General features: G+C 42.1%; 1 protein-coding gene across 2 annotated transcripts in view; it reads right to left on the reverse strand.

Moving 5' to 3' along the window:
- LOC141089464 (interleukin-20 receptor subunit alpha-like) overlaps window positions 1-26,168 on the reverse strand; it is an 87,916-nt gene that overhangs the window by 10,310 nt on the left and 51,438 nt on the right. For both annotated transcript variants that reach the window (XM_073575895.1, XM_073575896.1), the window contains 3 exons: window positions 10,781-10,892; window positions 8,202-8,377; window positions 3,100-3,251 (listed from right to left, as the gene is read on the reverse strand). In XM_073575895.1, coding sequence (XP_073431996.1) covers window positions 3,100-3,251; window positions 8,202-8,377; window positions 10,781-10,892 — 440 coding nt within the window. The remainder of the gene's footprint in view (window positions 1-3,099; window positions 3,252-8,201; window positions 8,378-10,780; window positions 10,893-26,168) is intronic.

The following is a 26,168-nucleotide window of genomic DNA, read 5'->3' on the forward strand; positions in this document are numbered from 1 at the left end:
TGCATGTAGTATATATGTAGTATGTATGTAGCATGTAGTATGTATGTAGCATGCATGTAGTATGTATGTAGTATGTATGTAGTATATATGTAGTATGTATGTAGCATGTAGTATGTATGTAGCATGCATGTAGTATATATGTAGTATGTATGTAGCATGTAGTATGTATGTAGCATGCATGTAGTATGTATGTAGTATGTATGTAGTATATATGTAGTATGTATGTAGCATGTAGTATGTATGTAGCATGCATGTAGTATATATGTAGTATGTATGTAGCATGTAGTATGTATGTAGCATGCATGTAGTATGTATGTAGTATGTATGTAGTATATATGTAGTATGTATGTAGCATGTAGTATGTATGTAGCATGCATGTAGTATATATGTAGTATGTATGTAGCATGTAGTATGTATGTAGCATGCATGTAGTATGTATGTAGTATGTATGTAGTATATATGTAGTATGTATGTAGCATGTAGTATGTATGTAGCATGCATGTAGTATATATGTAGTATGTATGTAGCATGTAGTATGTATGTAGCATGCATGTAGTATGTATGTAGTATGTATGTAGCATGTAGTATGTATGTAGCATGCATGTAGTATATATGTAGTATGTATGTAGTATGTATGTAGTATGTATGTAGTATATATGTAGTATGTATGTAGCATGTAGTATGTATGTAGCATGCATGTAGTATATATGTAGTATGTATGTAGCATGTAGTATGTATGTAGCATGCATGTAGTATGTATGTAGTATGTATGTAGTATATATGTAGTATGTATGTAGCATGTAGTATGTATGTAGCATGCATGTAGTATATATGTAGTATGTATGTAGCATGTAGTATGTATGTAGCATGCATGTAGTATGTATGTAGTATGTATGTAGCATGTAGTATGTATGTAGCATGCATGTAGTATATATGTAGTATGTATGTAGTATGTATGTAGTATGTATGTAGTATATATGTGTTATGTATGTAGTATGTATGTAGTATATATGTGGTATGTATGTAGTATGTATGTAGTATGTATGTAGTATGTATGTAGCATGTAGTATGTATGTAGCATGCATGTAGTATGTATGTAGTATTTTTTTTTTTTTTTTTAACATTTAACACATTAGCCGGATGATGGGACTACTACTGTCCCATCATTGGCTAATGTGTCAATCACTGTCATGGTAGCAGGCATCGCCAGATGGGACTTGTAGTCCCATCGGACGATGCTTGCACAGACCCCCGGACATCAGCACAGCCCCCCGGCAGGCTGGCACAGCCCCCCGGCAGGCCGGTACAGACCCCCACAGGGTGCACAGACCACCGGCAGGCCGGCACAGCCCCCCGGCAGGCCGGTACAGACCCCCACAGGGTGCACAGACCACCGGCAGGCCGGCACAGCCCCCCGGCAGGCTGGTACAGACCCCGGGCAGTCCACACAGCCCCCCGGCAGGCCGGCACAGCCCCCCGGCAGGCCGGCAGAGACCCCCGGAAGGCCCGAAATGACGGCGCATCATGATGCACACACACCGCGCATCATGATGACGTCAGGCTGTCAATCAACTTTGAACTTCCGATTCCGATGCCGACTTCCGATATTGAAAAAATATCGGAAGTCGGTATCGGAATTCCGATACAGCAAGTATCGGCCGATACCCGATACTTGCGGTATCGGAATGCTCAACACTACTCAGAGGACACCAGAGCATGCTCGGGAAAACCCGAGCAATGAGCATACTTGATCAACGCTAGTAGCTAGCTATGGCTAGAGACAGGAGCCACTGATGAGGGCATGTCTACACCCACACTGTGTGCACACAAACAGTGACACTGTGTCAGCAGCACTGAGCTTCTTCCGTGTCAGATTTGCCACAGATTAAGTCCAGGCAGTGCTTCCCCTTGGCAAGCAATCGCTGTCAATCAAGAACTGTCACAGTTCTCAGAATGCAAATTGAGGTGGTGGAACAGTGTACTGAGTCCTTGGCCAAGGTGTGGGTGCATTGCAGTTCCCCCATTTGCATAAGGAATAAAACTCATTTTCTCAGCCACAAAGATTCTAAAATGTTTACTGTTTTTATGACTTTTAAGGTGGATAAGTCCCCTATATAACTATTTAAGTAGTTTACTATGCGTTTTGCAGATGACAGACTCCCTTTATGTAAATTGCCAAAATGTTTTGGGTTCTACAGGTGAAACATATTAAAAAGACATATAAAAACCACATGGCTGAAAAACTACATTGAAAACCTTTGACAATTCATGTTCACACTATCTGTAGTTTTCCTAGTACAAATGTGGTAGGGGCCGGGATTGGGGGGTGGTCCACTGCTTACCACCACCGGACGATGCAAAGACGAGACGGAGGCAGAATTCAGTTGTAACAGATCCGGGTTTATTGGCCATCCTCCTGACGACCTTAGCCATGCACCGTAGTTCATTTACAGCTCTCTGTTTCCAGGCCCTTTCACCTTTCCTTTAGTCGTGATGACGTCCCTCACGGATCTTTCGCTGGGGCTGTCCTAGACCAATCTACCGCCAGCGCTTCACCTGCCCGAGGTCGTCGTCCAACCGGTACCCCCGGGGCCTCGTCTGTCCTGCGGTACGTCGTGTCAGGGCCACCCCCCTGACTGTCTTCTCCTGTCAGTCCCCTGGTCGAGCTCTTCACCATTTTCCGTCTTCTGTCCAGAGACTTCCTCTGCTGAGCTCCTCCCGGGACTAGCCTAGCCTCTGGAACCCCAACCAGTTCTATTTATCCCCTCTCTCACTGGGAATTTCCCTCCTGGGTTCCTATCTCCCCGCCCCATGACTAAACAGTTTCGATAGCCATAAGCTGATGTTAAGTCCTGAACTACACTCCCCCTGCCATCTTGTGGTCAAATTTCGGTACTGCACTCGCTTTTCTGTCTTTCCCTGCTGTTACCTTTCTGTCACTGCCAACCTCCGTCTGTAGTGCACAAATTGTCCCCTCCTACTTCCAGTCAAGTCACCTTCCCCACACAAGCACACGTGTTCACCTGCTTGGTAGCATTATACAGTGGCCTCTGGATCTCCAGTACTTTTTAAAAACAGCAGTTTTGACCAGTGACTTACCTGAGACTTAATGTTATTGTGTCCAGGAACCGCTAGTTCATATAATATTTCTGACTCATAAATACTACTGAGGTCTCCAGCAATATGCGTCAAATTTATTGTTACCAAGGTGCTGGTGAGAAAAAGGTTGACTTTTGGAGGATCAAGTACAGCTAAAATAAAAAGAAAGAAACTCACAGTAAATTGAATGTAATAAGACCTTATTTACATAGGCACAATGGTTTCCATTTTTTTACCAGAGCCAAAAGAGATATGAGGAGTCCATGTACCAGTCCAGATCTTAACAGATATCATCGACTTCAGGCCGTCAGAGAGCAATACAGCAAGACAACATAACAGTCCAGAGCCTAATGTTGTTGCCAACTAAACCAAACTGATCACATTATTAACAACTATATTATCAAATATACCATTACAGGGAATCTCTCAGCAAGTTTTTGCTATGTAATCTGCATGAAGCAGGCAAAGAGACCCTGGTTCCTGCGGTCTATCATTAGTTTGATGGGTGCAGCAGTTATGATAGAGTCCCAGTTTTCTTTGCAGATCTAGCAGTGCTTGGAATTAGTAGCTGTGCATAACTCCACCCACACAACTGGCTGCTTTCTGTGTAAGATGTATATGGACAGAAAGCTGCTAATCAGTGCTGGGGTGTGGTTGGACTAGGAGGCACAAGGCAGCTAGTCCTGATAATCTCCTGCTGAGTAAACACTGATTGTATTGAGACAGCAAAACACAACCTAGTATGTAACATATCATCAGAATCACGGTCTCTTCCACTACATCATGGTGCTCTCAAATTACATAGCAAAAACCTGGTGACAGATTGCTTTTAAAAACCTCATTGATGTTTACTGAAAAAAGCACCATAAAAACCTTAATACTAGAAATGAGCAGATCAATCTGTGGAAGATTGAGTCGAATTTCCTGAATTTCCCAGACTAATTGGCTTATGACATTTAGTGTGTTCATCCAGGTTTCCCTATAATGCCCAGCAGCTGTGAAATCTATCCAATTTACTTTGTACAGTGGTGGTCAGTCAGAGATTAGCGTTCCCAGTAAAGCAAAGTTGCACACAGGACTTCCAGTCTGTATGGCAGAGCTGGTTTCCATCTTGTGTCTCTGTCTCCCTCTCTCACACACTCTCTCTCCCACCCTCTGTAATGAGGTTCACGTGAATTTTATTTTTGAGGACAATTCAGCAAATCCATCATATTCGATTTTCAAAGATCTGCTCATCTCCACTTAATATGATAGATCACACTGTGTTAAAGGGAACCTGTCACCAGGAAATTGCAGTCCAATTTGCAGGCACCATGTTATAGAGCAGGGAGAAATGCGTAGATTGATTAGTTCTTTGAGAAAAGATTCAGCATAACCTGTGGTTTATCATGTAATCCTCTGCTATTTCTGGGATTTTAGTGCAGTGGGCTGTCCTATCAGTGACTGACAGCTTTTGTTGTATATGTGTAAGGAGGTCGACGAGATCGCGGGTACCTGCATGCCAAGTCTGGAACCAAAAAGACTGCATCCTCTGTTCCTGGGGGGAAACCTGAGTGGGGCAGACCTTACCCTGATGTCTGGGGGAAGCCTGAGTAAGACGGAGTTTCCTGCTGTTCTAGGAGGGCGGGGAGAGATGGAAAAGGGCGCACAGCGTCGGAGGGGTAAGAGGAAAAAGAGCGTGAAGAGAGTAGTCTGGCGCCAGCACAGAGCAGTACAGAGGGCAGCGCAAAAAGCAGCGTGCAGAGTGGTGAGTGACGCGCTCTGCTTCTCCCACCTGAGAGGACTGACTTGGCGATGGGCCATATAGAAAGAGCCCCCGTTGCCTGCGGAGACGTGCAGAGCAGAGCTGTGCCAGCAGAGAAGAGCTGTGTCAGCAGAAAGAACTGTGCAGAGCAGAGCCGTGCCAGCAGAGCAGAGCTATGTCAGCAGAGAGGGCCATGCCAGCAGAGCCGTGCCAGCAGAGAGAGCCATGCAGAGCAGAGCTATGCGGAGCAGAGCCATGCACTCAGAGTGGAACCCAGCTGGGTGTCGCAGCAGTCATAGAGAGGAGTGCTCTGGCCGGGAGTACCAGCGCCAAGCAGACCAGGATCGCCCGCCAACTACAGTGGGGACCAGGGAGAGGAGGACGTGCAGTGTGTGTCCAGTGACAGCCAGAGAGTACCAGGTGCCGTACACGACGTGACCATGAGTACTGCACACGCGCTTCCCATGAGAGATCACATATAGGACTGACACTCGCACCCTGACGTGGACACGCAATAGTTGTCCTGACCTTTGTGACCTTACTACTTCAGTTAAGACAGTTTTAGGAGCCATGTTGGGCTTGTACAGGTCTGTGGCCCATGCCTTTAATAGCCTCATCAGTATATGGAAAAGGGGCAGTGGAAGGTACCGGAGACCGACCACTGCCGCCGGAAGACGGACCAAAGACTACAGTACCATCCAGGAGGAGGCGCTCCGCCTGCCGTTGCTGGTGCTATTGAGTGCGCAGCAGGAGCTGCAGTGTTAGGACTTCCTGATACTCTTGCTGCCTAATTGTTGTGATTTGAACCGTTGTATTGTACTGTGCCTTTAATACTGTTTAACTCTTTACCTCCTTGTATGGAGTATTTCCCCTTTAAATAAACCTGTTAACCCTTGCTCTGCTTCCTGCGTGTTGCTGCATCCCGCGTTCCTGCGATCTTTACATATGTGTGCATACCGAAATAGCTGTCAGTCACTGATAGGACCGCCCACTGGACTAAAATCCCAGAAATAGCAGAGGATTACATGATAAAACACAGGTTATACTGAATCTTTTATCTCAAAACTATATATCAGTCTACTCTGCTCTATAACATGGTGCCTGCAGATTATACTGTATTTTCATGGTGACAGGTTACCCTTAAAAACAAAACACTGTCCATGATGCCTCCAAAAAGATAGTGCTTTTATTGTCTAATATTTAGAGAATACCCCTTTCCTCCATCTATGTCCTCCTCACCCATGAATGGTTATACTGATGGTCATGTATGTACGAGACTAGGTAAAATAAGTGACTACAGTGGTTGAGCGTCATGTAGCCTTAGCCATTCTTAGCCACATTAATTGCAATTATATGATACCTTTTTTTATTGGATGACTGAGTATGTTACAGATCTTTGTGTTACCATCTTTTCAGTTAGCCATTAAAAGGTATCAACCACTGAGGACTCTCAATTCTGAATATTTTTCTATGTTACAGATAGAAGCTTTTGAGACAGCTTAGGTCTCTTCTTCTGCTTCTGTGGAAGAGACCGAAATTTTCTCATTAGAATCCATTTGTAGTCTCCCCAACCGATTAAAAAAGTAATAATCAGACTAGTTAGGTGGAAGTACAGTTAGGTCCACATATATTTGGACAGAGACAACATTTTTCTAATTTTGGTTCTAGACATTACCACAATGAATTTTAAACAAATCAATTCAGATGCAGTTGAAGTTCAGACTTTCAGCTTTCATTTGAGGGTATCCACATAAAAATTGGATGAAGGGTTTAGGAGTTTCAGCTCCTTAACATGTGCCACCCTGTTTTTAAAGGGACCAATAGTAATTGGACAATTGACTCCAAGGCTATTTCATGGACAGGTGTGGGCAATCCCTTCGTTATGTCATTCTCAATTAAGCAGATAAAAGGCCTGGAGTTGATTTGAGGTGTGGTGCTTGCATTTGGAAGGTTTTGCTGTGAAGGAAACATGCGGTCAAAGGAGCTCTCCTTGCAGGTAAAACAAGCCATCCTTAAGCTGCAAAAACAGAAAAAACCTATCCGAGAAATTGCTACAACATTAGGAGTGGCAAAATCTACACTGTGGTACATCCTGAGAAAGAAAGAAAGCACTGAAGAACTCATTAATGCAAAAAGACCTGGGCGCCCACGGAAGACAACAGTGGTGGATGATCGCAGAATAATCTCCATGATGAAGAGAAACCCCTTCACAACAGCCAACCAAGTGAACAACACTCTCCAGGAGGTAGGCGTATCAATATCCAAACCTACCATAAAGAGAAGACTGCATGAAAGTAAATACAGAGGGTTCACTGCACGGTGCAAGCCACTCATAAGCATCAAGAATAAAAAGGCTAGACTGGACTTTGCTAAAAAAAATCTAAAAAAGCCAGCACAGTTCTGGAAGAACATTCTTTGGACAGATGAAACCAAGATCAACCTCTACCAGAATGATGGAAAGAGAAAAGTATAGTGAAGGCGTGGTACAGCTCATGATCCAAAGCATACCACATCATCTGTAAAACACGGCAGAGGCAGTGTGATGGCATGGGCATGCATGGCTGCCAGTGGCACTGGGTCACTAGTGTTTATTGATGATGTGACACAGGACAGAAGCAGTCGAATGAATTTGGAGGTATTCAGAGCTATACTGTGTGCTCAGATCCAGCCAAATGCAGCCAAACTGATTGGTCGTTGTTTCATACTACAGATGGACAATGACCCAAAACATAAAGCCAAAGCAACCCAGGAGATTATTAAAGAAAAGAAGTGGAATATTCTTGAATGGCCAAGTCAGTCACCTGATCTCAACCCAATTGAGCATGCATTTCACTTGTTAAAGACTAAACTTCAGACAGAAAGGCCCACAAACAAACAGCAACTCAAAACCACCGCAGTGATGGCCTGGCAGAGCATCAAAAAGGAGGAAACACAGCGTCTGGTGATGTCCATGAGTTCAAGACTTCAGGCAGTCATTGCCAACAAAGGGTTTTCAACCAAGTACTAGAAATGAACATTTTATTTACAATTATTTATTCTGTCCAATTACTTTTGGTCCCTTTAAAAACAGGGTGGCACATGTTAAGGAGCTGAAACTCCTAAACCCTTCATCCAATTTTAATGTGGATACCCTCAAATGAAAGCTGAAAGTCTGAACTTCAACTGCATCTGAATTGTTTTGTTTAAAATTCATTGTGGTAATGTCTAGAACCAAAATTAGAAAAATGTTGTCTCTGTCCAAATATATATGGACCTAACTGTAAATGGGCTCATATATTGACTTTTAACAAGTGTTCTCTGCTGTGCGTGCCTGCCCTAGCAGCAGAGTATATAGATCAGATAAGATGTGCATACTCACTATCAATCAATGGGTTAAATCTATCCGTTAGTCTTGATATATTACAGCCTTGGTTATTGATAACGACCTTGCCATAGTATTCTTCTGATTTTCTGCTTGTTTCATTGGTTAGGTCACACCAGTTATGAGTGATATTTGTGCATTCAGCTTTCTCGTGCCAGGGGTCAGTCCCATACCTGTGAGTCAGGGAAACAAATGAGAGAACCAGATAGAGAGAAGTAACAACATACTGGTAGAAAGAAAGACGTAATGTCCTAAAAATGATCAACTGACATTGCTGCCACTTACGTATTGCTTAAGACAACGTCACTACAAGAAAGGTGCAGTATTTTGCTATATTGCCTAAGGCGATGTGCACACTTCTTTTAAGCTCAGGCGAACCCACTGAGCTCTTACAGTCGCTTCAGGATTTTTTTTTTTTCCCTGAAATGTCTTTTGTGACTTTTTTTGGACTTCTCATGAGCATTTTTCCGACGACTTTGGCAGCCGGCAATTTTTTCAATGATTCTTGTTACTTATACTGTATTATTGTTTTCCAGTTGTTTTTTCCTTCTCATTGACTTTTTTTATGCAAAAATACATGTATTGTAACGTACAGAGCATCTTCCAAGCAGAAAATGCTGGCAGAATGATTGACTAGGGCTCATTTTTTAACCACTTGACGATTTTGAAAAACGTGAAGTGGTTAAAAACGTTCAAAAGGTCAGAACATATGAACAGTATGCTGTTTTTACATAGAAATTCTTATGTACAATCTTTTTGGGCGTTTCCTGATGGGACGTCATCCAAGTGCTGTCTGATCTTTTCCATGGACCTCTAGGCATGAATGGGCGAGTGTCATTATTGGAGGCAACTCTTGCATGCTGTGATTTCAGTATGTGCACTGACTCATTGAATAACATCGTGGCAAGTGCTATCTGCCAAAATTCCTGATAACACTCGTCCGATTTTAATGGTCGTGCCCTTTCAGTGATTTGCTTTAGATTTTAATTTTAGTGTAGAGACTCACAAGACAATGAGGACCCCTGGTGTGGGTTATGAGCTCTTGTATATTTTGGCCAAAATATTAGAAATACATCTTTTTTCAGGATGCAGCCACACCTTGTAGTGTTAATGGGGGAATTGGGTGGCTTGTCGTTGTGTGGTGCACTTAGAGAGTGCTGGGTAGCCCGTCTGATCTAAAACTATGGGCATGTCCAATAGGCTATGAGCCAGCATAGGGCATTAAACATCTGTGTGACTGGTACCTGATACAAACCATGTCTGTGTACATCTATCCTACTAAGCACCTGCCCCCATGAATTGGTCAGGGAGTGAGTGATTGTTCATCATCAGTATTTTGCACCAGCGCTTCCTCTGCCTTTTATCATGGGGACCTGTATTGTGACCAAGGATTGGTAAGTATCGCTTTTTTTCTGTGATGCTTTTTTAAAGGACTTTCAGTGAATTTATTTAAATTTTTAATTTAGTGAACAGTAATATTAAGACTGTGTCCACACTAAAACTGTATTATTGTTCCCTAGATATGCAAAATAATAGGGGCTGTTGGGTCATGTCATCTTAAAGGGAACCTAACAGCGCTTTTATACCCCCAAAACCTCCAACATGTATTTATTCTTATGTTAATACCCTTACTAATAGTCACTTGGTACTGTATATCTGAATGCAGTTAACTGGAAAAAAAACTATTATATACATTTGTTTATGAAGAAGCAGGATGTATGTTTCCCAGCCTTATTGGTGCCTGCACTTGCATATATTGTGATGACGTGATCTGCTGTCCAAGGTGGAGAAGAAGACATTACTTAGAAAGCGGACACTAGAAATGCACAGTGCGCCTCGGAAACAGGGAAGCGTACACCTGTTTTCATTGCATACTAAAACGAAAGAATAAAGTTTGCGCATTTCGAAATAGATTTATAAAAAGAAAAATTAGCATTTGATGAGAGGATGGAAAAGTTGGGCTTGTCTAGCTTAGAAATAAGACGCCTCAGAAGGGATCTCATTTACATGTTTAAATATATGTGTGGTCAGCACAAAACACTGGCACATGACTTATTTCTTCCAAAGACCACACTGAGGATCAGGGGGCACTCATTACAGGTGGAAGAAAGGCGGTTCCGGCAGCTAAATAGGAAAGGGTTCTTTACAGTTTGAGCAGTCAGACTGTGGAATACCGACCACAAGAGGTAATAACGGCAGACACTATAACAGCTTTTAAAAAAGGGCTGGATGATTTCCTCTATAAACATAACATTGTGGGTTAATTTAGTGATGAAACGTACAATTGGTGGAGAAAGGCTGAACCTGATGGACCTAGGTCTTTTTTCAAACTATGTAACAGCAATTATATATACAGTACAAAGAGCTTGTTAGGAAGAGTAGTATTATCATAAGAATAACTACACGGTGGTAGTGTGGGGGTAGCATGGCATGAAGTGCTGCTCTTTCCATTACAACTGTCAAAACTATTCACTAGGGTTCAAAATGGAGGTTTCTGGCGGCAGTGCTAACAAAAACTGACTAAAATTAAAATGACTATCACATGAAGATAAGGTATAAGATAAAGGATAACTCACGTTTTATACATTACATTGTAAAGAACTCCTTTTTTAATTGGTGTTGACCAGGTAAGGATATTTTTAAAGTTCTTGGATGAGAATTTAACTTCTAAATCACAGGAATCATTTCCTGCAAGGTAAAGGATGCAGATGAGCTTCATACAAATATATTTTTGCACACTTATAGTGAGACATTATGTGTACGGGACATTTTATCAGACAGCTTCTGAAAAGTATCATTCACATTAAAGCTATATCCGTCTGTATACGTGAAATTTGCAAATGACTGAATTAAAAATCTCTATGTATTTTGTGTACAACTTCTTTCGACACCTTTGCTTCCATAACAGCATAGATTTCTATTTTATAGATTTTGCGATCTTGCACTGGTACGGTATGAGAATTCATGCAAACCAAGAGTAGGGGCACCACCATCAATAAATAGTAAAGTGGGATCCAACCCAGCCCATTCAAGAAGACTGTATGAAACATAACAACGAAACAGGGATGGGCTATACACGGGGGATCACCACAGACAATTGTTTAGCATTTAGATAGACAATTTTTATTGAACATGTATAAACCACACACAAATTAAAAACATTAAAAAGTCACACATGTGACTTAGCAATCACAGAACTGGCTCACAATAGAACCTACACCCTGTAAATATCCTCCACAGGAGGCCTGCCTATATAAACAGCATACCAACTGGTGGCTAAGTGTAAGAATTGAAATAGTATACATGAGCATACAATAATACCCATCTACCTGAAAAGATGAAAGTCAATGATGTGCAAATAATAATATGCCCCCTAAATAGGTTCTATATACACAACACACTTAGTCACCGTTGCCCACAATGCCCATCAAGGGAATAATACATGCACATGGCCATGATCAAATGAGTGCATCCTCAACCCCAAAATGGGGACGACAAAGGCACATGAACACTGATGAGCGGGATCAATGTCCCATAAATAATAGTATGAAGAATAGCACTGAAATGCAGAGCCCATGTGGAGTGACCTCAGGGAGAAGAAATACCCAACGTGTGTCGCCACCCGCAGTGGCTTCATCAGGGGTACTGAGTGCAGCTACAACACGTCCTTAAGTACATGGAGTTGATAAATAATGGCGCACAGCTGCGTCACTTACCAGACTAGCATAGAAATAGATAGGTGTCTTGTGGACACAGACGCCGGTGAACAGCCATATTCAAAGACACTGCGCAAGCGCCGGCGTATGGCAACCGGAAGTACGTCACACCACATGGATGTCATGTGAACCGGTACATTAGATTACTGCGCATGCGCCAGCGTACAATAAAAGGAAATGAGTCACAGCTCACAGTTGCCATGTCGACCCATACACAGGGTCACTGCGCATGTCCCAAGGCAGATAGTCACATCAGTCGCCAGACAGCGGTAAATACAGAATCACAGATTCCGATGGTCTGAAATAACAACCATGCGCATGCGTGAGCAACTGATATAAAAAGCATATCTTTATTCAAGTAAATCAACGGTAACTACATATGTAAGTAGCGCCGGCATACATTAACAGGAAATGAGTCACAGCTCACAGTTGCCATGTCTACCCATACACAGGGTCACTGCGCATATCCTGAGGTGGATAGTTGCATCAATTGCTAGGTAACGGTAAATGCAGAGTCACAGATTCCGATGGTTTGAGATAGCAACTATGCGCATGCATGAGCATCTGATATAAACAGCATATCATTATTCAAAATAAACCAACAGTAACTAAATATATATGTAGCGCTCGAATATGCCATTAGGCATAGCTGGAATAACGCCGGTAGTCAGCCACAAACAAAAAACACACAATGCGCATGCGCCGACGCGTCTTGACAGATAGATCATAGCTCGAACCAGCCATATAAGCCAGTACAATTAGTGGCTGCGCATATAAATGACACACAGATTTGTTACCCCCTTTTCTATAAGCACCATAAAATATGAGAATAGATGCACCAATAGATAATCATAGTCAAAGACGTTGCACAAATTTTAGCATGAAGTGACTAAGTATACATAGAGGCTCCAGAATATCATGAAACCCACTCTCAAAATTATTCAACATATTGGAGATGTGAAGTTAGGCAAAATGCCCAGCTGGAAAGAAATAAATAAATAAACGCACATACATTAGTCATTCCCACTAATTGTAGAGCAGGACGCGCACCCCGGCATGAAATGAAGGAAGGCCGGACAGGGCTCAAGAGTTGTCATAAAAGCCATACATATGAATAATACACATGTAAAACGATAAATGTGGACTAAACAGTATGTGCAATCAAATCACAGGAAACAGCTTGTGAATATCATAGAGGTTGGTGCACATGAGTGTGCATTGGTTCATATTGCACGTCTGTGCTATAAGCACAACCACAATAGCAGTGGCTAAGAGCACAAACATCAATGCTCAACCATTTATGAGGGCAATGCCTACATACCCACAAATGGCAGTGCTCAATAGCTCAGAAAAACCACCAAAATAAACGAATACTTTAAGATCCACTGACATTATAGAGCCAGACACCAATCATACACAGACCCAAATTAGATTGCAATGAAATAACCGCAAAGAAGGATTCAATAGGGACTCTTAAAGATATACATATGGGTAAATGGAAGGTGTCATGAGAACCGAAAATTTATTCAAAGTGGCAATAATGTCATACAAAGGCAATCCTAGACTACATGTTTATAGCTATGCTATGTCACCTCCATAATAGTGGAGGTATGTGCTGGACAAAGGTTAATCCACAAATCAAAGGATACAACTCAATAATCCAATACACTGAACGCTTCCATACAAGGTGCGTCATTGAAACTGGAGACAAAGGTGAAAGGTACCCAATGTTGGAATAAACAAGGAGCCAGCTAAAGGGATAGCAGATGAATCTATACCCCAAAATAGAACAATTCAAAGGAATGGAAAAAGCTGGTATGCTGTTTATATAAACTCCCATAATAGAACAATCCCCAATGGTCCAAATAGCAAGACAGTCCTCAGAATTTCAATGTTGAAGAGGAAATCAATTCTGTTTATAAAACCCCGTAAATAACAGGTCCTCATTCAGGCCAACAGGGGGCTAGAGAGTTCAAGTTAAAAATCCATTTGGATTCTCGTCTGATGAGCTCCAATGTGATGTCACCTCCCCTAATGTCAGGTTGCACAGATTCCAATCCCAGAATCCTTGTTCCATGCCACTGTGAGTTGTGTACCGCAAGGTAATGCGAGGCAACTGACGTAAGCTTATTGCCCTTTTCTTTATCCTTTTTAGCCGTGGTAATGTTTGAAAAATGTTGCTGCATCCGCCTTCTCAGTTCCTGAGAGGTCTGACCCACGTATACCTTCGGACAAGGGCATACAAGAGCATAGATAACAAACCGCGATTTACAGTTGAAATAAGATGCAGTCTTGATCTGAAAAGAGAAAAGGGGAGAGTCACAAGTTTCCACCCACAACATCTGAAAAAGGGTATCCCTAAAGGCCAATTTTTTCGGGCCAAAAGAAATTGCAGTAATAGAGATGATTTTCTGACCCAGGCACGTGACTTGACTTGCCGGTTTAGGGATAGGGGTTACCCCAAAAAAGTAATCTCTAATGCTTTCATGACGGCTAGAGATTCAGATAGGAATAGGCTTTTACAACCACGCATTAAGGGTCCTCCCAAACCATTGGGTATAATAACTACTTACAACAACCAGTGGCGTGATATTAGAGGCATCCTTTCTAGGCATTGGGGGATTCTCCTGAGTGAACCAAGATTAAAGCCCCACATTCCCATACTACCAAGTTTGGTGGCTAGGAGGGCTAGAAATCTTAAAGACTGTCTGAGTCACAGCCATTTCAGACGCCCTGTCACTAGGCTTAACAGGGGCACACGGCTAAGAGGCACTTTTCCTTGTGGAAACTGTAATATCTGTCCCTATATGGCCAATGACAATCGCGGTTTGTTATCTATGCTCTTGTATGCCCTTGTCCGAAGGTATACGTGGGTCAGACCTCTCAGGAACTGAGAAGGCAGATGCAGCAACATTTTTCAAACATTACCACGGCTAAAAAGGATAAAGAAAAGGGCAATAAGCTTACGTCAGTTGCCTCGCATTACCTTGCGGTACACAACTCACAGTGGCATGGAACAAGGATTCTGGGATTGGAATCTGTGCAACCTGACATTAGGGGAGGTGACATCACATTGGAGCTCCTCAGACGAGAATCCAAATGGATTTTTAACTTGAACTCTCTAGCCCCCTGTTGGCCTGAATGAGGACCTGTTATTTACGGGGTTTTATAAACAGAATTGATTTCCTCTTCAACATTGAAATTCTGAGGACTGTCTTGCTATTTGGACCATTGGGGATTGTTCTATTATGGGAGTTTATATAAAAAGCATTCCATTCCTTTGAATTGTTCTATTTTGGGGTATAGATTCATCTGCTATCCCTTTAGCCGACTCCTTGTTTATTCCAACATTGGGTACCTTTCACCTTTGTCTCCAGTTTCAATGACGCACCTTGTATGGAAGCGTTCAGTGTATTGGATTATTGAGTTGTATCCTTTGATTTGTGGATTAACCTTTGTCCAGCACATACCTCCACTATTATGGAGGTGACATAGCATAGCTATAAACATGTAGTCTAGGATTGCCTTTGTATGACATTATTGCCACTTTGAATAAATTTTCGGTTCTCATGACACCTTCCATTTACCCATATGTATATCTTTAAGAGTCCCTATTGAATCCTTCTTTGCGGTTATTTCATTGCAATCTAATTTGGGTCTGTGTATGATTGGTGTCTGGCTCTATAATGTCAGTGGATCTTAAAGTATTCGTTTATTTTGGTGGTCTTTCTGAGCTATTGAACACTGCCATTTGTGGGTATGTAGGCATTGCCCTCATATATGGTTGAGCATTGATGTTTGTGCTCTTAGCCACTGCTATTGTGGTTGTGCTTATAGCACAGACGTGCAATATGAACCAATGCACACTCATGTGCACCAACCTCTATGATATTCACAAGCTGTTTCATGTGATTTGATTGCACATACTGTTTAGTCCACATTTATCGTTTTACATGTGTATTATTCATATGTATGGCTTTTATGACAACTCTTGAGCCCTGTCCGGCCTTCCTTCATTTCATGCCGGGGTGCGCGTCCTGCTCTACAATTAGTGGGAATGACTAATGTATGTGCGTTTATTTATTTATTTCTTTCCAGCTGGGCATTTTGCCTAACTTCACATCTCCAATATGTTGAATAATTTTGAGTGTGGGTTTCATGATATTCTGGAGCCTCTATGTATACTTAGTCACTTCATGCTAAAATATGTGCAACGTCTTTGACTATGATTATCTATTGGTGCATCTATTTTCATATTTTATGGTGCTTATAGTCAAGGGGGTAACAAATCTGTGCGTCATTTATATGCGCAGCCTCTAATTGTACTGGCTTATATGGCAGGTTCGAGCTATGATCTATCTGTCAAGATGCGTCGGTGCATGCGCATTGTGTGTTTTTTGTTTGTGGCTGACTACCGGCGTTATTCCAGCTGTGCCTAATGGCATATTCGAGCGCTACATATATATTTAGTTACTGTTGGTTTATTTTGAATAATGATATGCTGTTTATATCAGATGCTCATGCATGCGCATAGTTGCTATCTAAAACCATCGGAATCTGTGAATCTGCATTTACCGTTACCTAGCGATTGATGCGACTATCCGCCTCAGGATATGCGCAGTGACCCTGTGTATGGGTAGACATGGCAACTGTGAGCTGTGACTCATTTCCTGTTAATGTATGCCGGCGCTACTTACATATGTAGTTACCGTTGATTTATTTGAATAAAGATATGCTTTTTATATCAGTTGCTCACGCATGCGCATGGTTGTTATTTCAGAACAACGGAATCTGTGATTCTGTATTTACCGCTGTCTGGCGACTGATGTGACTATCTGCCTTGGGACATGCGCAGTGACCCTGTGTATGGGTCGACATGTTAACTGTGAGCTGTGACTCATTTCCTGTTATTGTACACCGGCACATGCGCAGTAATCTAATGTACCGGTTCACATGACATCCATGTGGTGTGACGTACTTCCGGTTGCCACACGCCTGCGCTTGCGCAGTGTCTTTGAATATGGCTGTTCACCGGCGTCTGTGTCCACAAGACACCTATCTATTTCTATGCTAGTCTGGTAAGTGACGCAGCTGTGCGCCATTATTTATCAACTCCATGTACTTAAGGACGTGTTGTAGCTGCACTCAGTACCCCTGACGAAGCCACTGCGGGTGGCGACACGCGTCGGGTATTTCTTCTCCCTGAGGTCACTCCACATGGGCTCTGCATTTCAGTGCTATTCTTCATACTATTATTTATGGGACATTGATCCCGCTCATCAGTGTTCATGTGCCTTTGTCGTCCCCATTTTGGGGTTGAGGATGCACTCATTTGATCATGGCCATGTGCATGTATTATTCCCTTGATGGGCATTGTGGGCAACGGTGACTAAGTGTGTTGTGTATATAGAACCTATTTAGGGGGCATATTATTATTTGCACATCATTGACTTTTATCTTTTCAGGTAGATGGGTATTATTGTATACTCATGTATACTATTTCAATTCTTACACTTAGCCACCAGTTGGTATGCTGTTTATATAGGCAGGCCTCCTGTGGAGGATACTTACAGGGTGTAGGTTCTATTGTGAGCCAGTTCTGTGATTGCTAAGTCACATGTGTGACTTTTTAATGTTTTTAATTTGTGTGTGGTTCATACATGTTCAATACAAATTGTCTATCTAAATGCTAAACAATTTTCTGTGGTGATCCCCCGTGTATAGCCCATCCCTGTTTCTTTGTTATGTTTCATACAGTCTTCTTGAATGTGCTGGGTTGGATCCCACTTTACTATTTATTGATGGTGGTGCCCCTACTCTTGGTTTGCATGTAATATTGTTAGTGGTTGCTTTTTTCTTCCACTATTTCTAGGTGTGGCACACTGTGGGTTGATTTTTTAACCCTTAGTATACTAGTATTTAATAGTTGCATTTACATATATAATTTTTCTGATTATGGATTTGGCGGCTAGAGAGGCAGCATGGAGTACCCAGGCTAATGGGCTTTTTGATACTGTACCTTTATTACCAAGTGATAACTGTATTGGTGACACAGATTTTCAGAACGTGTCAAGGGAGTTGATAGGGTTACACAAATCACTCACCAAGACATGGTGGAATGTGAAAACATTGGAAGAGTATAAAAGGTTGGGATTGGTTCCCAGAGGTTTGAGAGTCCAAATTTTCCACGCATGGGAAGCGGAGGTGGACTTTCAAAAAACCTGGGAGATTGGTTTGTTGAATTGTTCCAAGATAATCATGGATATGCTCATACAACATGATCAAGGTATTCTGACTGTGATTAGGGACAAAATCAAGGCTCTCGAGGTTAGGCTGGATAGATTTGATAAGAAGTCTCTGGTTGAACCATTTCAATCTCAACTTAAGTCCATCATTGATAGATTTGAGAAGGATGTCATTGGGGCAAGAAACAGAAATTCAAAAGAGATCAAACAGATTTCGAAAATGGACGTGCCTACAAGTGGGTACATAGAGGCAATAAAAGGGTCACCAGAACCACTGATGGGGTCAATGGTAATGTGACCAATTTGAGCGAACCTCCCTCGAGCGACGATTTTTTGTCATCCGAGCCAAGCGACGCCGAGGGCGCAACAGGAGGGGTCGACGCAAGAGGTTCCACACTAAGAAAGCGGACTCGCAACTACAGGACCTGGTCCCCCAAATACAAGCAGGATACTCGACAAAACAGGAGACGCTGACGCCCCCTCCTGTTATGGAAACCCCCCTAACCCCGGTAAGCTACAGATTATTAACTTATCATCTTACAGCTTGTCTCCTGCCGAATCTGCTGTTTTGGAGAGGGGTCTCTCTTTTTGCCCAACCAATATTTTGGATAAATTTACCTTAATTAAAGATTTATATCTGTTTTGTAGACAGTTGACGTTCAAACTTTTATATCATCAGCCCTCTATGATTGATGATTTGCCTATGATGGAAAGACAAGCCTTTAAAGATCTGCTGGATCTGCTGGACGAAAATGACATTGGACCTTCGAGGAGACGCTTTCAGGGTAGGTTACCATCCCAGGCCACCCCAAAATTTTCATTGTTTCCAGCGGTACAAATTTTTTTTGACACCGTTTGCAGGGAGATCAAGACTCTTAAGTTAGATCCTAACAGTGGGAGAAATCTGAGCGAGCTCGAACAGGCGGTTATTGCAAGATTAGGGTCCAAGCGTGATTTTGTTATTCGTGAGGCGGATAAGGGCGGTAATTTGGTTATTTGGCCGGTAGATCTATATTTGAATGAGGCAAAATGCCAATTAACAAATTCCAATTGTTATCAGGCATTACCTTCTGATCTTTCGTCTGCCTTCAAGGCTAAATTGGACAGACTATTGGATTCCGCCATGGCCTGCCATATTATCACTAAACGAGAAAAGGATTTCATGACTAACCATCACCCGAGGACCCCAACTTTCTACATGCTTCCAAAAGTCCATAAGTCCCTCCAGGCACCTCCAGGTAGGCCCATTGTGTCTGGGATTGGGGGCTTGTTGGAACGTCCTTGTATCTACTTTGATTTTTTCTTACAGCCATTGGTAACTTCTCTCAAGTCGTTTGTGAGAGATTCCACCTATCTAATTCAGCAGTTACAGGATCTTACAGTCACACCGGGTATGTGGCTTGTGACATTAGATGTGGAATCGCTGTACACATGTATACGGCATGATCTTGGCATTCAAGCGGTATCCTTTTTTCTGGATCAGCACTCCACAGGAGATAGAAAACATGACTCGTTTCTATTGGACTTGCTTTTGTTCGTCTTAGACAAAAATCATTTTATTTTTGATCGGGTCCATTATAGACAGGTCACCGGTACTGTGATGGGCGCGCGTTGCGCGCCCTCGTATGCAGATTTGTTTTTAGGTTGGTGGGAGGTCACCAGGGTGTTCTGCATGGAGGCATTCTCCAAATACATTACCAACTGGTATCGGTATATTGATGATATACTGTTTTTTTGGACAGGCACCCTGGACGACTGCCGGCTTTTTGTGGACTCTTTGAATGTCAACCCTTGGAACATCCGATTGACTTCATATTTCTCGCAAAGTGAGGTAGAATTTCTAGACCTTAAGCTTTCCATCAATGGATCTCGGATCACCACAACCCTCTATCGTAAGCCCACGTCTACAAATAGCCTACTGCACTTCACAAGTTTCCACCCACAACATCTGAAAAAGGGTATCCCTAAAGGCCAATTTTTTCGGGCCAAAAGAAATTGCAGTAATAGAGATGATTTTCTGACCCAGGCACGTGACTTGACTTGCCGGTTTAGGGATAGGGGTTACCCCAAAAAAGTAATCTCTAATGCTTTCAGGACAGCTAGAGATTCAGATAGGAATAGGCTTTTACAACCACGCATTAAGGGTCCTCCCAAACCATTGGGTATAATAACTACTTACAACAACCAGTGGCGTGATATTAGAGGCATCCTTTCTAGGCATTGGGGGATTCTCCTGAGTGAACCAAGATTAAAGCCCCACATTCCCATACTACCAAGTTTGGTGGCTAGGAGGGCTAGAAATCTTAAAGACTGTCTGAGTCACAGCCATTTCAGACGCCCTGTCACTAGGCTTAACAGGGGCACACGGCTAAGAGGCACTTTTCCTTGTGGAAACTGTAATATCTGTATCCCCTTTTCTCCTTTTCAAATCAAGACTGCATCTTATTTCAACTGTAAATCGCGGTTTGTTATCTATGCTCTTGTATGCCCTTGTCCGAAGGTATACGTGGGTCAGACCTCTCAGGAACTGAGAAGGCGGATGCAGCAACATTTTTCAAACATTACCACGGCTAAAAAGGATAAAGAAAAGGGCAATACGCTTACGTCAGTTGCCTCGCATTACCTTGCGGTACACAACTCACGGTGGCATGGAACAAGGATTCTGGGATTGGAATCTGTGCAACCTGACATTAGGGGAGGTGACATCACATTGGAGCTCCTCAGACGAGAATCCAAATGGATTTTTTACTTGAACTCTCTAGCCACTGTTGGCCTGAATGAGGACCTGTTATTTACGGGGTTTTATAAACAGAATTGATTTCCTCTTCAACATTGAAATTCTGAGGACTGTCTTGCTATTTGGACCATTGGGGATTGTTCTATTATGGGAGTTTATATAAACAGCATGCCAGCTTTTTCCATTCCTTTGAATTGTTCTATTTTGGGGTATAGATTCATCTGCTATCCCTTTAGCTGGCTCCTTGTTTATTCCAACATTGGGTACCTTTCACCTTTGTCTCCAGTTTCAATGACGCACCTTGTATGGAAGCGTTCAGTGTATTGGATTATTGAGTTGTATCCTTTGATTTGTGGATTAACCTTTGTCCAGCACATACCTCCACTATTATGGAGGTGACATAGCATAGCTATAAACATGTAGTCTAGGATTGCCTTTGTATGACATTATTGCCACTTTGAATAAATTTTCGGTTCTCATGACACCTTCCATTTACCCATATGTATATCTTTAAGAGTCCCTATTGAATCCTTCTTTGCGGTTATTTCATTGCAATCTAATTTGGGTCTGTGTATGATTGGTGTCTGGCTCTATAATGTCAGTGGATCTTAAGGTATTCGTTTATTTTGGTGGTTTTTCTGAGCTATTGAGCACTGCCATTTGTGGGTATGTAGGCATTGCCCTCATAAATGGTTGAGCATTGATGTTTGTGCTCTTAGCCACTGCTATTGTGGTTGTGCTTATAGCACAGACGTGCAATATGAACCAATGCACACTCATGTGCACCAACCTCTATGATATTCACAAGCTGTTTCCTGTGATTTGATTGCACATACTGTTTAGTCCACATTTATCGTTTTACATGTGTATTATTCATATGTATGGCTTTTATGACAACTCTTGAGCCCTGTCCGGCCTTCCTTTATTTCATGCCGGGGTGCGCGTCCTGCTCTACAATTAGTGGGAATGACTAATGTATGTGCGTTTATTTATTTATTTCTTTCCAGCTGGGCATTTTGCCTAACTTCACATCTCCAATATGTTGAATAATTTTGAGTGTGGGTTTCATGATATTCTGGAGCCTCTATGTATACTTAGTCACTTCATGCTAAAATATGTGCAACGTCTTTGACTGTGATTATCTATTGGTGCATCTATTCTCATATTTTATGGTGCTTATAGTCAAGGGGGTAACAAATCTGTGCGTCATTTATATGCGCAGCCTCTAATTGTACTGGCTTATATGGCTGGTTCGAGCTATGATCTATCTGTCAAGACGCGTCGGCGCATGCGCATTGTGTGTTTTTTGTTTTTTGTTTGTGGCTGACTACCGGCGTTATTCCAGCTGTGCCTAATGGCATATTCGAGCGCTACATATATATTTAGTTACTGTTGGTTTATTTTGAATAATGATATGCTGTTTATATCAGATGCTCATGCATGCGCATAGTTGCTATCTCAAACCATCGGAATCTGTGACTCTGCATTTTACCGTTACCTAGCGATTGATGCGACTATCCGCCTCAGGATATGCGCAGTGACCCTGTGTATGGGTAGACATGGCAACTGTGAGCTGTGACTCATTTCCTGTTAATGTTTGCCGGCGCTACTTACATATGTAGTTACCGTTGATTTATTTGAATAAAGATATGCTTTTTATATCAGTTGCTCACGCATGCGCATGGTTGTTATTTCAGACCATCGGAATCTGTGATTCTGTATTTACCGCTGTCTGGCGACTGATGTGACTATCTGCCTTGGGACATGCGCAGTGACCCTGTGTATGGGTCGACATGGCAACTGTGAGCTGTGACTCATTTCCTGTTATTGTACGCCGGCGCATGTGCAGTAATCTAATGTACCGGTTCACATAACATCCATGTGGTGTGACGTACTTCCGGTTGCCACATGCCGGCGCTTGCGCAGTGTCTTTGGATATGGCTGTTCACCGGCATCTGTGTCCACAAGACACCTATCTATTTCTATGCTAGTCTGGTAAGTGACGCAGCTGTGCGCCATTATTTATCAACTCCATGTACTTAAGGACGTGTTGTAGCTGCACTCAGTACCCCTGACGAAGCCACTGCGGGTGGCGACACACGTTGGGTATTTCTTCTCCCTGAGGTCACTCCACATGGGCTCTGCATTTCAGTGCTATTCTTCATACCATTATTTATGGGACATTGATCCCGCTCATCAGTGTTCATGTGCCTTTGTCGTCCCCATTTTGGGGTTGAGGATGCACTCATTTGATCATGGCCATGTGCATGTATTATTCCCTTGATGGGCATTGTGGGCAACGGTGACTAAGTGTGTTGTGTATATAGAACCTATTTAGGGGGCATATTATTATTTGCACATCATTGACTTTCATCTTTTCAGGTAGATGGGTATTATTGTATGCTCATGTATACTATTTCAATTATTACACTTAGCCACCTGTTGGTATGCTGTTTATATAGGCAGACCTCCTGTGGAGGATACTTACAGGGTGTAGGTTCTATTGTGAGCCAGTTCTGTGATTGCTAAGTCACATGTGTGACTTTTTAATGTTTTTAATTTGTGTGTGGTTTATACATGTTCAATAAAAATTGTCTATCTAAATGCTAAACAATTGTCTGTGGTGATCCCCCGTGTATAGCCCATCCCGGTATGAGAATTCATCTAATAGTTATCTTTCTTCAAAGGTTGGTTACAGTAGATGAGTGGTAATAAGTGAATGTCCTGAGGTCTTTCGGCTTGGTTCTCTGGTTTATGTGCAAAACCACTGAAACAGGATGTGTGTAAACCTGCAACCTAGAAAAATTATACATCTTGTATGAAGCTTATGTGGATCTGATCTATTTTTGCTTTATTGTAACTGTATAACTTCTGTGGTATACTGAAATATGCAATATTATTAAGAGAAACATCTCAATTTTATTTAGCAATCCTGTATACAAAGCAGCATTAAAGGCGGTGGTGTGCTTTGCACCACACGGCGCTCCCACTCTAGATCAATTATTTTCTACATTTGTTGGCTACAAGCTAAAGGCCCTGTCTCACATAGCGAGATCGCTGATGCGTCACCGATTTTGTGACGCAACAGCGATCTCGCTACATGTGACACATAGCGGCGACCGGCCCCCCCACTGGATATCGCTGATCGTGCTCGAATGTCCTGGGCCATTTTTTCATCGTCGGTGTCTCGCTGGCCAGCATGCATCGCTGTGTTTGACGCCGACGAGAGACCTTGTTGGCAGAACTCAGGGACTCAGGCTGGAATCGTTCAGAATAGCTGCTGTGTGACACCGCACCAGTGATCTCTACCAGGTCGTATCATTGTCGGGATCGCTGGTGCGTCACTATGTGAAACGGGACCCTTATATATGGTCACACACAATAGCCCCAATTCATAGCAATTCAAAAAGTAAGGCTACCTGGCCGAAAAGGCCCGGGTTCTGCATTTTAGGGTTAGCATGCAAGGTTGCTCAAAAAATTGGCAACTTTTGATGTTTTGCAAGTTTTGGTGATGATTTGTGACGCACAACACTTTTAAGAAGTGCCTCCCTCTGTAAGAGGTGTGTAGTTACTAATGAATTGGGCACCTTTGACCACAGCTTGCCTCCTCAACGAGACTGGTATGAACAGTGCCGATCTTGAGGAATCGCGGCCAGTGGCTTTGTTGCAAATGTATATTAATTTCACAGTTTCACATCTACTGTATAACCCAAGTCTTTTATCATAAACAGTATATTAATAATAATGCCACACATGTGGTTTATCTAAGACATGGGTGGAATGCAATATCCAGTATATAGGATGTACTACTGGCAACTTGAAGACCAATAGTACATGTAGCAGGGTCATGGGTTATAAAGTATGAATCCTCCAATCCGTGGCAGTCATTCTAAATGAAAATTAAGTAACAGGGAAGCCTAATGGACATGTATGTTAGATACTTGCGCCTCAAGGATTTGAACAAAAAACTATTTTTTGTACAATTGATTCCAATTTGTTTAAATGCTTTCTGGACATTGTTGCACTCTTCCTCTATTTGGATTCCTTAAATCTTTTTCTCTTTTTGTTCGTTGTTGCTGCACTCATGTTTTATAACTCTTTATTTGCTTAAAAAAAAGAGGTAAATTCCGGAATAAGGGCCTTGCATAAAAAACAAAAATTTTATTATGACAAAAGTATTCCAATAGGAAATAGAAAACGCAACCACCACCACCACATAAAAAAATGTAAAAATACTAGTCAGACAAGTTACGGACTCATGCCCTGAATCATAGCATGATAAAAACTGAACAGACGGCGTGGTTTGTCATATCCTGTTACTAGCGCATAGTGGGCTGAGACCAATCACAGCTCTACCCGAATCTGCCCAGTGAATACTAATTATACAGAATAAGAAGAAAATTCCCAAATTATTCATAATGATTAATTAGGTCTTGTCTAATCTTAATGTCTAGGAGAAGTCTAGCTTTTAATACATCCATCCATCATGTTTCTTGATTAATCGATTTGCGCTTAGAATCACCGCCTCTGAATAGTTGTTTAACCTTTTCAATGTACTCTGAATGAAGTAACATCTCCACTGTGTTTTATGGCAAAGTGTTTCTATACTGCCGAGCTTTTAAACAATAATCTATTAAGGCTGTGTTCACACACAGCGTTTTTTTAGCTGTTTTTACCATGGTTTTCACTATAAAACCGCTATAAAACCGCTAAAAATAAGCTTCCCAGTCATTTCTATGCATTTTGCACTTTTTGTGCGCATTGATGTGTTTTTTACCGCGACAAAACCGCATCGCGGTAAAAAACACAGCATGCTCATTAATTTTGCGGATTTTTCCACGGTTTTGGCTTCTTCCATGCTATTGTAAAGAGAAAAGAGACACAGGATAAGATGCACACAACAGCAGAATGTCCAAGTGAAAAAAGGCTTTTATTTGACATACAATAGCCAGGAAGGTCCAAGTGTCTGTTCATATAAAGTCTGTTCATATAAAGATCATTCATTGTGCAACACCCAAGTAGTGATCTCCGAGGCAGAGGTGATACGCATCCTGAAGGGACTTAAGGTCAAAAAGGCACCTGGCCCTGATGGTGTATCTCCAATGTGTCTGAAAGTATGTGCTACCCAGCTTGCCCCTATACTGACAAATATATACAATGTGTCACTGAAAGAGTGCGTTGTACCTCAGTGTTGGAAAAATTCCACAATTATCCCTGTCCCCAAGAAAGTGGGATCCTCTGAGTTGAACGACTATAGACCAGTAGC

This window comes from Dendrobates tinctorius, unplaced genomic scaffold (assembly GCF_039654945.1).
Source record: "Dendrobates tinctorius isolate UK_male_01 unplaced genomic scaffold, ASM3965494v1 ptg000046l, whole genome shotgun sequence".
Taxonomy (NCBI): Eukaryota; Metazoa; Chordata; class Amphibia; order Anura; family Dendrobatidae; genus Dendrobates; species Dendrobates tinctorius.